At 48.5% G+C, this 18045-nt stretch overlaps 1 protein-coding gene across 1 annotated transcript in view; it reads left to right on the top strand.

Moving 5' to 3' along the window:
* KTN1 (kinectin 1) overlaps window positions 1–16742 on the top strand; it is a 91652-nt gene extending 74910 nt beyond the window's left edge. The window contains exons 33-43 of the mRNA XM_038756212.1: window positions 1124–1213; window positions 2986–3066; window positions 3511–3600; window positions 4137–4229; window positions 7036–7107; window positions 7659–7742; window positions 7921–8004; window positions 10065–10148; window positions 11246–11338; window positions 13942–14062; window positions 16206–16742. Of these exons, the coding sequence (XP_038612140.1) occupies window positions 1124–1213; window positions 2986–3066; window positions 3511–3600; window positions 4137–4229; window positions 7036–7107; window positions 7659–7742; window positions 7921–8004; window positions 10065–10148; window positions 11246–11338; window positions 13942–14062; window positions 16206–16210 (897 nt within the window). The 3' untranslated portion in view covers window positions 16211–16742. The remainder of the gene's footprint in view (window positions 1–1123; window positions 1214–2985; window positions 3067–3510; window positions 3601–4136; window positions 4230–7035; window positions 7108–7658; window positions 7743–7920; window positions 8005–10064; window positions 10149–11245; window positions 11339–13941; window positions 14063–16205) is intronic.
* The last annotated feature ends 1303 nt before the right edge of the window (window positions 16743–18045 follow it).

The raw sequence follows: 18045 nt of genomic DNA, 5'->3' as shown, positions 1-18045 counted from the left end.
CATCACACCACCTTGCTTCACTTGGGCAGCTTTCAGTGAAAGCGTTTCCGACGAGCGAATACGGCCCGCGCCGTTTTCTCGGATAGACGCGGTGATTTGGCAGTTGGCGTACAGATTTGAAATAAGAGAAGCCGTCATTCAGGTTTTGTCCCTTCACCGCCTATAAACGGTTCCATGCCCCTTTTCCACCCAGATTTCAAGGCAGCAGGAGCGAGGGCCAAGCAGCCGTGAAAATAAAGTCACACATCCAAAAGAGATCCCAGTCCAAGATGGGGGAGAGTGGTTTGAGCTTGGAAAAAAAAAAAATCTCACCACACCCAATAAAACTTTTCCAAGCCACCCAAGGTTCGGAACTGTGGAAGAAACCTGGCCCAACGTCAGTTTGGTGGGGGGAAAAATGGCTTTCTTGGCTTGGTTCCAGTTTCCATTTTCACAGATATTTGCCTCTAGCTTAAGTTGGGGGACTTGCTTGCCACTAGGCATCATTTTCTCTTGTTGGATTGTGGAAGGGGCTCGTGTGATCTACGTGTAATTAAATGCTGGCATAAATAGCACCGGTGTTCTTCCCCCAGCGTAGATCCCCCACCCCTGTGAAATCACGGCGGCCGTAGTGATTTGCTTTCAGGGACGTGAACGCTCTTGGATTTTGCCCGCCCCCGCATTTGCGAAAGACACCCTTAGGCATTTGAACCTGCCCGGTTCTAGAAACTATCTGTCGGCGCGGCGGTCGTTGGCTAAGACACATCTGTCTGCATTAACCGGGCGCGGATCCATTTGGAGCGGGTGCCAACCGCCGGGCCAGAATCCCGACGAACTCTTGAGTTCGGAATCTCGGCTCCTTGCGGGTCACCGCTGGAAAAGAAACACAGATCCGATCGCCAGTCGAAGCCCCTTGAGTTTGCCCGTAGGCCACACGGAATACAGCTCTTCTCGCCCCACAAGCCCCGGATGGTTTTGGTTTTCTTTAAACTCCGGAGCGGTTCTAGATCTTAAAGAGAAAAGGACGGTCACTTGAGGAGGCGGGACTGGGGCTCTTTAGGAACCGTCTCCGGGAGGGCGGAAGAGCGTATTTTCTCTGATGCACCTGCCTGGGAATTGTTGAACTTTCCCTCTCTCGCTCCAGGAGAGACAGCAACAGCTGGAAGCGGCGGAGAGCCAGGCCAAAGAGGTTCTGCAGGACTTGTTTCCCAGCGTGTCTCTCCCATCCAGCTTGGTAAGCGGGGGGATGTCTGTGAGTCACGTCGTCGTCACCCAGGCCCGCACGAAACGCTGCATCTTTCTAGACTGTGAGCCCGCTGTTGGGTAGGGACCGTCTCTAGATGTTCATCCATTCATTCAATTGTTGGGTTGGGACCGTCTCTGTATGGTCATTCATTCATTCAATCGTATTTATGGAGCGCTTACTGTGGGCAGAGCACTGGACTAAGCGCTTGGGAAGTCCAAGTTGGCAACGTCCCACACGGGGCTCAGTCTTAATCCCCATTTTGCAGATGAAGTAACTGAGACCCAGAGAAGTGAAGTATGACGGTAGAGACGGTCCCTACCCCACAGCGGGCTCACAGTCTAGAAGGGGGAGACAGACGACAAAACATATTAACAAAATAAAATAAATAGAATAAATATGGACAAATAAAATAAATAGAGTAATAAATACGTACAAACATACATATATACAGGTGCTGTGGGGAGGGGAAGGAGGTAAGGCGGGGGGGTGGGGAGGGGGAGAGGAAGGAGGGGGCTCAGTCTGGCAACTTGTACTTCCCAAGCGCTTAGTACAGTGCTGTGCACACAGTAAGCGCTCAATAAATACGATTGAAGGAATGAATCTTTGGGGGAGGGCGGGGTTGGGAGGCAGGAGTGGAAATGACCCTGGAGAAGTTAAAACTCCTTTGTCCCCTCTTCCTCCCGCTTCCCGTCTCTTCCTCACACTTCCTGCCTCTCCCTCCCGCTTTCCATCTGTCCCTCCCGCTTCCCATCTCTCCCTCCCGCTTCCCATCTCTCCCTCCCACTTCTCGCCTCTTCCGCTGGAGAAGCAGCGTGGCTCAGTGGTTTGGGAGTCAGAGGTCATGGGTTCAAATCCTGGCTCCGCCAATTGTCAGCTGAGTGATTTTGGACAAGTCACTTAACTTCTCTGGGCCTCAGTTACCTCATCTGTAAAATGGGGATGAAGACTGTGAGCCCCCCATGGGACAACCTGATCACCTTGTAACCTCCCCAGCGCTTAGAACAGTGCTTTGCACACAGTAAGTGCTTAATAAATGCCATCATTATTATTATTATTCTCGCCTCTTCCTCCCACTTCCTGCCTCTTCGTCCCGCTTCTCGCTTCTCCTCCCGCTCTCCCTCCTCCTTCCAGCCCTTCCCACCCACTTCCCGCCTCTCCCTCCTGCTTCCCGCCTCTCCCTTTCTTTAATGGCATCTAAGTGCTTACTTTGTGCCAGGCACTGTACTGAGTGCCGCGATAGATGCACGGTAATCAGGCCGGACGCAGTCCCACGTCCCACAAGGGGCTCAGTCTTAATCCCCATTTTGCGGATGAAGTAACTGAGGCCCAGAGAAGTGAAGTAACGAGCCCAGGGTCACACAGCAGACAAGTGGCAGGGCGGGGATTAGTAGTAGTGGTCGTGATAACATTTATTAAGCGCTTACCATGTGCAGAGCACTGTACTGGACCGCCCCCTTACCAACGAGCGCCCGTCTCGGAGTAGCGCGTCTGGACTGAGGCGCCTGTATCCTCTAGCGCTCCTGGGCATCGTTCAGCACACTGCCACGTCTTCCCTGCCCGTTTTTTTCCCCTCAGGGTATCAGCGAGTGGCTCTGGGGGTTTGAGGAGGAGGACAGAGACGTTGAGGAGGTTCATTGTCTTCCCCGTCCGCTCGTCTCCCCTCAGGGTCTCAGCGAGTGTCTCCGGGGGTTTGCGGAGAAGGCCAAGGGCCGGATGCCGAGGAGGTTAAATTTATTCCCCGTCCGTTTGTCCCCCCTCAGGGTTTCAGCGAGTGGCTCCGTGGGTTTGAGGAGAAGGCCAAAGACCGGGCCGCGGCAGGGCCGGACGCTGAGATGATTAAGGTAGGGGTTGGCGGGCCGTGTCCTCTTGGCCGCTTCCCCCCGGGGTCCCATAAAAAGTGGTACCAGCTCACAGACGTCACTGGGGTGGATTTCCCTGCGGGCTCTATCTGTCGGGATCGGCGGCTGGGGGGTCTTGACGCTCCTCACCCTCGATAAATACGATCGCTTGAGATTTATTTTCCAAGCCCCGGCCGCCGGGAACGCGGAACCCTGTCACGCCTCGTTCGTACCGAAGCCCGCCTGCTTCCCGCTTGGCGGGCCCAAGCTGCTTCGGCTCAATCGGTCAGTGGAATTTAGCGAGCGCTTACGGAAGGCTTACTAAGCGCTTTGGAGAGCACAGGACAGCCGAATTAGCAGACACGTTCCTTGCCCATAACGAGCTTCCAGTCTAGAGGGGTAGACAGCCGTATTTTCGTCCCTTGGCCCTATCGTCTTCCTCTGTAGGCCATGGAGCAGAAACTGAAAGAAGCGGAGGAGAACCATGCCCTGTTGCAGCTGGACTGTGAAAAATACAAGTCTGTTCTCGCAGAAACGGTAAGGACGTGCTTCTAATAATAATTATTATTAGCACGGTGCTTGCGAAGCACTTACAATATGCCAAACACTGTTCTGAGCACTGGGGTAGATAGAAGATAATCAGGTTGGACACAGTCCCTGTCCCACATAATTATAAGCGTCATATTTAAGTGCTTACCTAAGCGAGGGAGTAAGTGCAAGATAATTGGTTTGGACACAGTCCCCATGGGATTCACACTCTTAATCCCCATTTCACGGATGAGGTAACGGAGGCCCAGAGAAGTGAAGTGACTTGCCCAAGGTCACACAGCAATCAAGTGACAGAGCCGGGATTAGAACCCAGGTCCTTCTGAAACCTTCCAGCGGGTTTCAGGCCGTTCTAGTCTGATCGTCCGTTGCTGGCCCGGACTTCCCTCTAGACTGTAAGGTCGTCGTGGGCAGGGACTGTGTCTGTTGATTGTATTGCCCTCTCCCAAGCGCTCAGTACAGTGCTCCGCACACAGTCAAGCGCTCAGTAAATGCGACTGAATGAAGAGGTGCCATTTTGCTCGCAGGAGGGGATTTTGAAAAGGCTGCAGCTCAGCGTGGAAGAGGAAGAAAGTAAATGGAAGGTCAAGGTGGACGACTCTCAGAAGGCCTTGCGGCAGGTATTTCACGGAGAAGCGTTTTGCTTTTGAGAAGCAGTGTGGCTCAATGGAAAGAGCCCGGGCTTTGGAGTCAGAGGTCATGGGTTCAGATCCAGGCTCCACCAGTTGTCAGCTGTGTGACTTTGGGCAAGTCACTTAACTTCTCTGTGCCTCAGTTACCCCATCTGTAAAATGGGGATTAAGAGTGTGAGCCCCCCGTGGGACAAGCTGATAACCTTGTAACCTCCCCAGCGCTTAGAACAGTGCTTTGCACATAGTAAGTGCTTCATAAATGCCATTATTATTAAGCTTTTGGGGCCCGGGAGGAGGAGGTGGGTCCAGACCTCCCGGAAGGGGAAATTACTAGTTCCGACAAAACGGAACCCACAGAACCTCATCCTTACGGTAATACCAGCTCAGCCCCGTCGGGTACGTTGCCCAGTACGATCCTGAATCGATCGGTGGTATTTACTGAGCGTTTACTGTGTGGCGAGCACTGTACTGAGCGATTGCAAGAGGACAGTACAGAAAAGGGAAGACTTCCCTCTTTTTTTATTTTATTTTTTTAATGGACTTTGTCCAGCGCTTACTATGTGCCCAGTCCTGGGATAGTTACAAGCCAATCGCGTTGGACACAGTCCATGTCCCACATAGGGCTCGTGGTCATGAAAAGAAGGGAAATAACAATCACCCGTGAAATGATCATTCCTGCTAAAGTGTGAGCTCGTTGTGGGCAGGGAATAATAATAATAATGGTATTTGTTAAGCGCTTACTATGTGCCAAGCACTGTTCTAAGCGCTGGCTGGGGAGGTTACAAGGTGATCAGGTTGTCCCACGGTGGGGGGCTCACAGTTTTAATCCCCATTTTCCAGATGAGGGAACTGAAGCACAGAGAAGTTAATGTGGAATTTAACACACAGGGAATGTGTGTGTTATATTGTATCCTCCCAAGCGCTTGAGCACACATTAAGCACACATATTTACTATTTACTATTACTGTTTACTAATATATTTACTATTCTATTTATTTTATTTGGTTAATATGTTTTGTTTTGTCGCCTCTCTCCCCCGTCTAGACTGTGAGCCCGCTGTTGGGTAGGGACCGTCTCTGTATATTGCCAACTTGGACTTCCCAAGCCCTTAGTGCTCTGCACACAGTAAGCGCTCAATAAATACGATTGAATGAATGAATGAAGCAATCAATAGATATGATTGACTGACTGACTTCTAGTCATTATTTAAATGTGCAGAGGCACATTTCGACCCCTTTTATTGAAACTTTAGATCTTTTTCTGTGGTATTTGTTAAGTGCTTATCATTGTACTAAGCCCTGGGGTAGATACGAGCCAGTCAGGTAGGACATGTTCCATGTCCCACGTAATAATAATGATAATAATAATAATAATAATTATTATTATTATTATATTTGGTAAGCACTTACTATGTGCCAAGCACTGTTCTAAGCACTATCGTAGATACAAGAGAAGCAGCATGGCTCAGTGGAAAGAGCCCGGGCTTTGGAGTCAGAGGTCGTGGGTTCAAATCCCGGCTCCGCCACTTGTCAGCTGTGTGACTCTGGGCAAGTCACTTCTCTTCTCTGGGCCTCAGTTCCCTCATCTGTAAAATGGGGATGAAGACTGTGAGCCCCCCGTGGGACAAACTGATCACCTTGCAACCTCCCCAGCGCTTAGAACAGTGCTTTGCACATAGTAAGCGCTTAATAAATGTCATTATTATTATTATTATCATCCTCCGTGCCTCATTTACCTCATCTGTAAAATGGGGATTAAGACTGTGAGCCCCACGTGGGACAACCGTATTACCTTATATCTACCTCAGCGCTTAGAGAACAGTGCTCGGCACATAGTAAGCACTTAACAAATGCCATTATTATTATTTTATTATTACAAGGTGATCAGGTTGTCCCACATGGGGCTCACAGTCTTAATCCCCATTTACAGATGAGGTCACTGAGGCAAAGAGAAGTGAAGTGACTTGCCCCGAGTCACCCAGCCGACAAGTGGCAGAGCCGGGATTAGAACCCACGACCTGAGTCCCAAGCCCGGGCTCTTTCCACTAAGCCACGCTGAGTCTCCGAAGGGGCTCCTAGCCTTAATCCCCATTTTCCGGATGAGGTAACCGAGGCCCAGAGAAGTGACGTGACTCGTCCAAGGTCACACAGCGGACAAGCGGCGGAGCCAGGCTTAGAACCCAGGTCCTTCTCACTTCCAGGCCCGGGCTCTGCCCACTAGACCACACTGCTTCTCATCGTTGAAATGAACGTTGAAGTGAAAACTCAGACGAGGTCACGCTAGTTGCTAATAATAATAATAATAATGATGATGGCATTTATTAAGCACTTACTATGTGCAAAGCACTGTTCTAAGCGCTAGGGTGATCCTGGGAGGTGGGATTTAGATACATAGTAAGCACTTAACAAACGTAATAATAATAATAAAACAGCTGAAGCACAGAAAACTTTTCCTACAAGGAGCTTCCACTCCACAAGAGCTGAGGATGGACCGCACTACATCCGGAATTCTTCATCTTCCTCTTCCTCCTCTTCTCTGTCCTTCCCATCCTCTTCCTCCTCCTCCTCTCCCTCCCCATCCCTCATCGTTTCTTCTTTCTGTAGACTGTAAGCTCCCTGTGGGCAGGTAGCCTGCCTGCCAGTTCTGCAGTATAGTGCCCTCTCCAGCGCTTAGTACAGTGCTTGGCACAGAGTAAGCTCCCAGTAAACGCCACCGACGGCTGGATTTTTTTCTCCTCGCGGTCACTTCCCTCCTTCCGACCTTCTGACTGAAACGATTTGTTTTGTCACCACAGATGAAATCCTCCTTCAGTCCTTTGGAGCAGGAGGTGGAAAGATTAAGGGGAGAAAATAAAGAAGTTGAGACGGTAAGTTAAGGGATAAATTATCTCACAGAGCGTCCTATATGTGCTGCTGTTGGGCCTGGAAGATTAGGTCTCTTTTCCCTATCTCCCTCCCCCTTCTTGTCCTTTTCGCATTTGGATTTGTGACCTGCGGGCATTTGATATTTGTGTCACCCTCAACCCCACAACATTTATTTACGTATCTATAAATCATGTGGTATAAAATAGACGTCTCCCACTCTTGGCTGTAAGCTCAATGTGTGCGGGGATTGGGTCTAACAACTCTTTCGTTTTGGACTCTCTCAGTACACAGTAAGAGCTCAATAAATACCATTAATTGATCGACAGGAAGAAAGCACAAACGTTGTTCGAATACCCAAGGCTGACCCGAGGCCGGTGGGTTACTTTGGGTAGCTTTGGAGAGGACGGAGAGAAATGGACATGTGGGAATTGGGATGGGTGTGCGACTTTTTTCCAAAATAAAATGGGAGGGATCGGGTAACCACCTTCCCAAACGGAATAGACTCACCATTTGTTGTCTGTTTGTTTGTTTTATTCTCCCCCGCCCCGTCTAGCTCAAAAGGGAGCGAGAACATTTGGAAACCGAACTAGAGAAGGCCGAAATAGAACGGTCTACGTACGTTTCGGAAGTCAGAGAGGTAAATAGAACTAAATCCTCCCCCGCTTGCCCCCTTGGGAAATCAGTTTTCCGGTGAGATCGATAAAACACTCCGGTAGGAGAGGCGAGGAGTTTTGTGGAGCGGACCCCGATGAGTAAGCAGAAGAAAAACGAGGCATCGTAAAGAGACCAATCTGAAACTCTAAACTTCGTTTCAGCTGAAAGATCTGTTGACTGAATTGCAGAAAAAACTTGACGATTCATATTCTGAAGCCATAAGACAAAACGAAGAGCTAAATTTGGTAAGAAGCTTATTCTCCACCGGGTCTCAAAACAGGCCCTGAATACCCTCGTATGGCTAGGTGGAGAATCCTTTCTTTCCACTAACTTCTCCAGCTTCGCCTCTTTGTTAAAAATGATCATTTTCTAAATTTCCGGACGGGCCCTTAAAAAAAAAAAAAAAGGAAAAAATGACTTCTCTTTTCTTAGCTCCTAACAACGGCATGTCTGATGCTTTAAGGCTCTTTCCAGAACTGTCAAAGGAGTCTTCTCCACTTTGCGGTTTCGATTTTAATGTTTCTAAAAAACTGCCGTGCGTGAGAGTGGAGCAGAGCCTAGCTGGCCACGCCGGAGGAATTTTCTGCGGGATCTTTCCGCTAGGCCAGGCTGCTTCCGGGGGCGATGGCCGGACTCCCGGCTGAGCTCAGGCCGGCCCTCTGGCACACGCGGAGAGTTCGCATTTAGGGCTGAGGGAAGATCAAAAGGGCAGCCCCGCGGCCTGTTGGCTCTTGAAATCTGGTGCCCATGAGCCACGCTAACCGTCGTGAGGAAATTCTGTCCGGCTCCCTCGCCTGTAAAATGGGTTTTTTTCATTCATTCATTCATTCAATCATATTTATTGAGCGCTTACTGTGTGCAGAGCACTGTACTAATCGCTTGGGAAGTACAAATTGGTGACATATAGAGACAGTCCCTACCCAACAGCGGGCTCACAGTCTAGGAGGGGGAGACAGAGAAGAAAACAAAACATAGTAACAAAATAAAATAAATAGAATAAATATGTACAAATAAAATAAATAGAGTAATAAGTACGTACAAACATCTATTCCTATATCCAGGTGCTGTGGGGAGGGGAAGGAGGTAAGGTGGCGGGGGTAGGGAGGGGAAGGAGGGGGCTCAGTCTGGGAAGGCCTCCAATGAATGAATGAATTCATTCATTCAGTCGTATTTATTGAGCGCTTACTGTGTGCAGAGCACTGTGCTAAGCGCTTCAAAAGTCCAAGTGGGCAACACATAGAGATGGTCCCTACCCGACAACGGGCTCACAGTCTAGAAGACTGACTGTGAGCCCCACGTGGGACAACCTGATTACCTTGTATCTCCCCCAGCGCTTAGAACAGTGCTCGGCACATAGTAAACGCTTAACAAATACCATCATTATTATTATTATTATTATTTCCAATTGAATTCAGTACTTTCTGGACCTGCCCCAGAGGGGCCTCAGAGGAGAAGCCTCCACTTTAGCCAAGGGTTGTTGAGCCCTAAGGCATTTGTGATCGGTGCCTAAGATGCCCACGGCCCCGCTGCGGACTTAGTTAAACCAACGGTGGGGTCCGTTTTAAGGAAAGAATAATAATTATGGTATTTGTTAAGAGCTTACTATGTGCCAGGCACCGTACTAAGCGCCGGGGTGGATGCGAGCGAATCAGGTGGGACACAGTCCCTGTCCCACATGGGGCTCAGGGTCTCAATCCCCACTTTATAGATGAGGTAACTGAGGCCCAGAGAAGTGAAGCGACTTGACTGAGGTCCCGCAGCCGACAAGTGGCGGAGCCGGGATTGGAACCCGTGACCCTCTAAATCCCAGGCCTGGGCTCTAGCCACTAATAATAATAATAATGATGGTATTTGTTCAGCGCTTACTATGTGCGAAGCCCTGTTCTAAGCGCTGGGGGGATACAAGGTGATCAGGTTGTCCCACGGGGGGCTCACAGTCTTCATCCCCGTTTTCCAGATGAGGTCACTGAGGCCCAGAGAAGTGAAGTGACTTGCCCAAGGTGACACAGCTGACAAGTGGCGGAGCCGGGATTCGAACAGGCCGCTTCGGCCCTCTCCGGCTCCTCAGGGGTGTTTTGTGACTCACGCCAAGCGTTGGTTTCCCACCTCGGGCCTAGGCCGACTCTTTTTCCGAAGCTCCGCGCCTTCCTGCCCGAGCGAAGCCCGTCAGCCCTCTGCCTGGTGTCGGAATGGCTCCCCTCCTCCCTCTGTCTCTCCCTTTTCCTCTCCCTCCCGCTTCAGTCCGGGAGGAGCAAGGGATCGCTCAACGGCGGCCCGGCCGTGTCCCTTGTTTTGTTTTTCCCAGCTCAAAACGCAACTCAACGAGACCCTTTTGAAGCTGAAAACTGAGCAGAGCGAGCGACAGAAGGTCGCCGGCGACTTGTATAAGGTGAGACGCTCCCCCAGGTTGGGGTTCGCTTTCGGACGGACGGGGCCCCTGACTTGTAATAATAATAATAATGATGGCATTTGTTAAGCGCTTACTATGTGCACAGCACTGTTCTAAGCGCTGGGGGGATACAAGGTGATCAGGTTGTCCCACGTGGGGCTCACAGTCTTAATCCCCATTTTACAGATGAGGGAACTGAGGCACAGAGAAGTTAAGTGACTTGCCCAAAGTCACACAGCTGACAGTTGGTGGAGCCGGGATTTGAACCCCTGACCTCTGACTGCAAAGCCCGGGCTCTTTCCCAAGCGCTTAATCCAGTGCTCTGCACACAGTAAGCGCTCGATAAATATGGTTGAATGAATGAATGAATGAACCTCAGAACCAAGTAGGTCCTGACTGCGGGTGTCGGAGCCGGGAAAAGCTGGCGGGAGTTTGTCCTGCTCCGGTGTCGGGATTGGTGGTTTATCGTGGCAGGGGGAAGAGGAGGGGGGAAAGGAGGAGGATGAGGAGAAGGAAAAGAGAAGGGGAGGAGGATTCTGACGATTTTGACCCGTCTCCATGTTTTGTTCTGCTGTGCGTCTTCCCCTTCTAGACTGTGAGCCCATTGTTGGGTAGAGACCGTCTCTATATGTTCCCGACTTGTACTTCCCAAGCGCTTAGTCCAGTGCTCTGCACACAGTAAGCGCTCAATAAATACGATTGAATGAATGAATGAATGAATTGTGGCAGGGAGAAGAGGAGGGGGGACAGGAGGAGGATGAGGAGAAGGAAAAGAAAAGGGGAGGAGGATTCTGACGATTTTGACCCATCTCCATGTTTTGCTCTGTCGTCTGTCTTCCCCTTCTAGACTGTGAGCCCATTGTTGGGTAGAGACTGTCTCTATATGTTCCCAACTTGTACTTCCCAAGCGCTTAGTCCAGTGCTCTGCACACAGTAAGCGCTCAATAAATACGATTGAATGAATGAATGGAGCTGACGTATTCCCTGCCCACCCTGAGCTTCCAGTCGAAAGGGGGGTGAGACCCGGCGGCGTGCCCACATCAGTCTGTTGGACCGGGATGTTTTTCTCCCTCTGACCGGATCTGACGTGGTTTCAGGCCCAGCAGTCCCTGGATCTTATTCAATCCAAGATTGTCAAAGCAGCCGGAGACACCAGCGTCATCGAAAACAGCGACGTCTCCCCGGAAATGGTGGGTAGCCAGTCAGCCCTTCTGTTGGTGGTATGTACTGAGCGTCCACCGCTCACAGAGCCCCGGGCGGGGGACGCTTTTCATTCATTCAGCATATTGAGCGCTTTCTGGGGGGGCAGAGCACTGTACTAAGTGATTGGGAGAGGACACTAGAACAATACACGGATGCATTCCTTACCCTCGACGACCTTCCAGCCTAGAGATGTAATAGGTTATAGAGATGGTGGAGATGGTAATCCATGAATCAATCAATGGTATTAATTATTATTATTATTAATAATAATAATAATGATGATGGCATTTGTTAAGCACTTACTATGTGCCAAGCGCTGTTCTAAGCGCTGGGGAGATTACAAGGTGATCAGGGTGTCCCACGGCGGGGCTCACAGTCTTAATCCCCATTTTACAGATGAGGTAACTGAGGCACAGAGAAGTTAAGTGACTTGCCCAAAGTCACACAGCTGACAATTTTAAAAAAAAATCATAATAATAATAATGATGGCACTCATTAAGCACTTACTGTGTGCCAAGCACTGTTCTAAGCCCTGGGGAGGTTAACAAGGTGATCAGGTTGTCCCACGGGGGGCTCACAGTCGTCACCCCCATTTTCCAGATGAGGGAACTGAGGCCCAGAGAAGTGAAGTGAGTTGCCCAAAGACACACAGCTGACAATTGGCGGAGCCAGGATTTGAACCCTTGACCTCTGACTCCAAAGCCCGGGCTCTTTCCATTGAGCCACGCTGCTTTATTGAGTGCTTACCATGGGCAAAACACCATACTGAGCGCTTAGGAGAGTTCAGTGTACTTGTACATATTTACTATTCTATTTGTTTTGTTAATGATGTGCATTTAGCTTTAATTTTATTTGCTCTGACGACTTGACACCCGTCCACATGTTTTGTTTCGTTGTCTGTCTCCCCCTCCTAGACTGGGAGCCCGTTATTGGGTAGGGACTGTCTCTGTATGTTGCCGACTTATACTTTCCAAGCGCTTAGTACGGTGCTCTGCACACAGTAAGCGCTCAATAAATACGATTGAACGAATGGATGAATGAGCAGAGTCGGTAGAAATGTTCCTTGCCCACAACGAGCATACTTTCAGACACGATCCATGCCCTAGAAGAGCCTATAATCAAGTGGGGAGACAGACACTGTCAATCGATGGTATTTGTTGAGCACTTAACTGTGTGCGGAGCACTGTACTGAGCACCTGGGAGAGGACAGTATGCCAGTCGGTAGACACGTTCCCTGCGCGCAGTGAGCTCACGATTGAGAGGGAGGAGGAAAGGGGATTTATACTTGAGTTTTAGTACTTTAGTACTGACTGGGGTTCATTCATTCATTCAATCGTATTTACTGAGCGCTTACTGTGTGCAGAGCACTGTACTAAGCGCTTGGGAAGTACAAGCCGCCAGGTCACCTTGTAACCTCCCCAGCACTTGTGCTTTGCACATAGTAAGCGCTTAATAAATGCCATCATGATTATCATTATTATTATTATTATTATTATTATTACAAGTTGGCAACATATTCTTGTACGTATTTATTACTCTATTTTATTTGTACATATTCTATTTATTTTATTTTGTTAATATGTTTTGTTTTGTCTGTCTGTCTCCCCCTTCTAGACTGTGAGCCCACTGTTGGGTAGGGACCGTCTCTAGATGTTGCCAACTTGGACTTCCCAAGCGCTTAGTCCAGTGCTGTGCACACAGTAAGCGCTCAATAAATACGACTGAATGAATGAACAAAACAAAACATGTTAACAAAATAAAATAAATAGGATAAACATGTACAAGTAAAATAGAGTAGTAAATCCGTCCAAACATCTATACAGGTGCTGTGGGGAGGGGAAGGAGGTAAGGCGGAGGGGATGGAGAGGGGGAGAGGAAGGATGGGGCTCAGACGATGGAGGAGTGGAGGGACGGAGGAAAGGACGGAGGGACGGATGGAGGAGTGGAGGGACAGAGAAATGGAGGGACGGATGGAGGAGTGGAGGGATGGAGGAAAGGAGGGAGGGATGGAGGAAAGGACGGAGGGACGGATGGAGGAGTGGAGGGACAGAGGAAAGGACAGAGGGATGGTTGGAGGAGTGGAGGGACGGAGGAAAGGATGGAGGGATGGATGGAGGAGTGGAGGGACGGAGGAAAGGACGGAGGGATGGACGGAGAAATGGAGGGACGGAGGAAAGGACGGAGGGACGGATGGAGGAGTGGAGGGACGGAGGAAAGGATGGAGGGATGGATGGAGGAGTGGAGGGACGGAGGGATGGATGGAGGAGTGGAGGGACGGAGGAAAGGGCGGAGGGATGGACGGAGGAGTGGAGGGACGGAGGAGTGGAGGGATGGAGGAAAGGACAGAGGGACGGATGGAGGAGTGGAGGGACGGAGGGACGGAGGAAAGGATGGAGGGACAGATGGAGGAGTGGAGGGACAGAGGAAAAGACGGAGGGACGGATGGAGAAATGGAGGGACAGAGGAAAGGACGGAGAAATGGAGGGACAGAGGAATGGAGGAACAGAGGGTAGGGCAGAGGGACAGACGGAGAAATGGAGGGCCAGAGGGAAGGACTGTGAGCCCGCGGGCCGGGCTTCTGTGCCTTCAGGAGGCGATGGAGAAGGAGACGACGTCAGTTAGCCTCAACCAGTCCGTCAGACAGCTTCAACAGCTGCTCCAAGCCGTGAACCAGCAACTCACGAAGGAAAGAGAACACTACCCCGTCATAGGTAAGACGAGACCTCCATCCCCCCCCAGCCCACCCGGCCGGTCCTGTCCTGCCTGTAGATCAGTCAATCAATCAATCAATCAGTCAGTCGTATTTATTGAGCGCTTACTGTGTGCAGAGCACTGGACTAAGCGCTTGGGAAGTATCAGTCAATTGGTGGTATTTATTGAGCACTTAATTTGTGCAGAGCACTGTACTGAGAGCTTGGATTAACAGCATGACCTAGTGGAAATAATAATAATAATAATGGTATTTGTTCAGCACTTCCTATGTGCCAAGCAATGTTCTAAGCATTGAGCGCTTACTGCGTGCAGAGCACTGGACTAAGCACTTGAGAAGTCCAAGTTGGCAACTTCTAGAGACGGTCCCTACCCAACAGCAGGCTCACAGTCTAGAAGGGGGAGACAGACCACAAAACAAAACATATTCACAAAATAAAATAAATAGAATAAATATGTACAAATAAAATCAATAAATTAAGCACCTACTGTGTGCCGAACACTGTACTAAGCGCTTGGGAAGTCCAAGTTGGGAACATAGAGAGACAGTCCCTACCCAACAGTGGGCTCACAGTCTAGAAGGGGGAGATAGAGAACAAAACAAAACATATTCACAAAATAAAATAAATAGAATAAATATGTACAAATAAAATCAATAAATTAAGTGCTTACTATGTGCAAATCACTGTTCTAAGCACTGGGGAGGTTACAAGGTGATCAGGTTGTCCCATGGGGGGCTCACAGTCATTCATTCATTCAGTTGTATTTATTGAGCGCTTACTGTGTGCAGAGCACTGGACTAAGCACTTGGGAAGTCCAAGTTAGCAACATCTAGAGACGGTCCCTACCCAACAGCAGGCTCACAGTCTAGAAGGGGGAGACAGACAACAAAACAAAACATATTAACAAAATTAAGTAAATAGAATAAATACGTACAAATAAGAGTAATAAATACATACATATATACAGGTGCTGTAAGCGCTTAACAAATGCCATCATCATCATATTATTATTATTACTAAGCGCTTGGGAAGTCCAAGTCAGCAACATGTAGAGACAGTCCCTACCCAACAGCGGGCTCACAGTCTAGAAGGGGGAGACAGACGACAAAACAAAACAGATTAACAAAATAAAATAAATAGAATAAATCTGGACAAATAAAACATAGTAATAAATACATGCATATATACAGGTGCTATAAGCGCTTACCAAATGCCATCATTATTATTTGCAGAGCATTGTAGTAAGCGCTTGGGAAGTCCAAGTTGTCAACATATAGAGACAGTCCCTACCCAACACTGGGCTCACAGTCTAGAAGGGGGAGACAGACAGCAAAACATATTAACAAAATAAAATAAATAGAATAAATATGTACAAATAAAATCGAGTAATAAATACATACATATATACAGGTGCTGTAAGCGCTTAACAAGTGCCATCATTATTATTTGCAGAGCACTGTAGTAAGCGCTTGGGAAGTCCAAGTTGGCAACATATAGAGACGGTCACCACCCACCAGCGGGCTCACAGTCTAGAAGGGGGAGACAGACGACGAAACAAAACATATTTACAAAATAAAATAAATAGAATAAATACGGACAAGTAAAATAAGTGGTATCTATCGAGCGGTTACGGTGTGCGGAGCACGGGGGAAGTACAATTCAGCGGTAGACACGGCAGCCACGCTCTCCCCCTCGGGGCTGTCTCTGACCCACCTGGTTGCGGTCCCTGTTGGGGTCGTCGTCTGCCGACAGGCCGGGGGCAAGGAAAGAAGCCGCCTGACGCCCTCCTCCCTAACATACATACATACATACATACATACATACATACATACATAAAAATTTATTTATTTTATTTGTACATATTTATTCTGTTTATTTTATTTTCTTAGCATGTTTTGTTTTGTCGTCTGTCTCCCCCTTCTAGACTGTGAGCCCGCCGTTGGGTAGGGACCGTCTCTAGATGTTGCCGACTTGGACTTCCCAAGCGCTTAGTACAGTGCTCTGCACACAGTAAGCGCTCAATAAATACGACAGAACCTGGTCCAACTGGGGTGCCCCCCGTACCCCCAAATATCCGACCCCCCCGGAGGTTGGGGGGCCTCGGAGGGCTTCATCAGCTCCGCGTCTCCTCCTTTCTCCACAGAGTGAAGCCCCAGAGAACCGCCAGTTGGAGGAGAGCGGAAGGCACTGTATTATATTTTGCCAAATTAAAGCCTTATTTATGGTTTCACCCTTTCTACTTCGTCAGAAACACTGAGCAGAGTTTTGTCTTTTCTAATCCTCGTCTGACTACTGAATTGAGAGAGAGAGAGAGAGAAACCGTCAACTCTGTAGACGCCTTCAGAGGTTAGTTTTACACAACAAGCCGTTCCTGAAAAATTCAGAGGTTCGTTTTACACGACAAGCCGTTTGGATAATTAGACCTTTCCATTCCCGAAAAAAGAGCCAACGCGTAATCTTCTATCTTCGCTCCCCAAACTTTGGTTCGGAAGATCACGAGTGGGAATGACGATGTACAATTTCACCTTTTAGTACCGAAATTGTACGCCGTTTTCCTTGGATAACGTTCCGGGAAATAGCCGCCTCTCTCCAACTTCAAGTAAACACTCCTTTTTTTCGTTGCTAATGTAATCGGTTTTTGTAATGGTGTCAGCAAATAAAGGGATGCTTATTATTCAAATGGAACTCTTGGTTTCTGGGGGGCGGTTTTGGGGGTGTGTGTGTGGTTTTTTTTTAATGGTATTTAAGCGCTTGCTATGTGCCAGGCACTGTAATAAGTCCTGGGATAGATATTCATTCATTCATTCATTGTCGTATTTATTGAGCGCTTACTGTGTGCAGAGCACCGTACTAAGCGCTTGGGAATGACAAGTCGGCAACATCTAGAGACGGTCCCTACCCACCAGTGGGCTCACAGTCTAGAAGGGGGAGACAGACAACAAAACAAAACATATTAACAAAATAAAATAAATAGAATAAATATGTACAAATAGAGTAACAAATACGTACAAACATATATACATATACACAGGCTATATCAATCAATCAATCGTATTTATTGAGCACTTACTGTGTGCAGAGCACCGTACTAAGCGCTTGGGAAGGGCAAGTCGGCAACATCTAGAGACGGTCCCTACCCACCAGCGGGCTCACAGGCTAGAAGGAGGAGACAGACAACAAAACAAAACATATTCACAAAATAAAATAAATAGAATAAATATGTACAAATTGTACAAACATATATACATATATACAGGCTATGTATATACAGATACAAGCTAATCAGGTTGGATACAGACCCTGTCTCATGTGGGGCTCACAGTCTTCATTCCCATTTCACAGATGAAGGAACCAAGGCTCAGAGAGGGGAAGTGACTTGCCCAAGGCCACCCAGTAGTGAGTGGCAGAGCTGAGATGAGAACCCAGGTCCTCCTTCCACTAGGCCACATTGCTCCACTAAGGGAGTGAAAATGTAAGTTTACACTGCGGTTGGGTGGGTTTAGCGCTGCCTTGAAGTGCTCGACAAAAATACCATTAGGATAAAAACCAAATAAATAAATTCGGAGCAAAATCAAGAACAGCAGCAGGCGGTGGCGGTGGGAAGTTTTTCGATTTTGTTTTGTTCTTAAATGGCATTTGTTGACAATAACGGGTTCTTGGTAAATACAAGTTGGCAATATATTCATTCGTTCATTCAGTCGTATTTATTGAGCGCTTACTGTGTGCAGAGCACTGGACTAAGCGCTTGGGAAGTACGAGTTGGCAGCATGTAGAGACGGTCCCTACCCGACAGCGGGCTCACAGTCTAGAGGGGGAGACAGACAACAAAGCAAAACGTATTAACAAAATAAAATAGAATAAATATGTACAAATAAAATAGAGTAATAAGCAAATAATAATAATAATGATGGCATTTGTTAAGTGCTTACTATGTGCCAAGCACTGCTCTAAGCACTGGGGAGGATACAAGGTGATCAGGTTGT

The sequence above is a fragment of the Tachyglossus aculeatus genome, chromosome 14 (assembly GCF_015852505.1).
Source record: "Tachyglossus aculeatus isolate mTacAcu1 chromosome 14, mTacAcu1.pri, whole genome shotgun sequence".
NCBI classification, from domain to species: domain Eukaryota; kingdom Metazoa; phylum Chordata; class Mammalia; order Monotremata; family Tachyglossidae; genus Tachyglossus; species Tachyglossus aculeatus.
The sequence above is the reverse complement of the archived record's forward strand: the minus strand, read 5'-3'. Positions and strand labels throughout refer to the sequence as shown.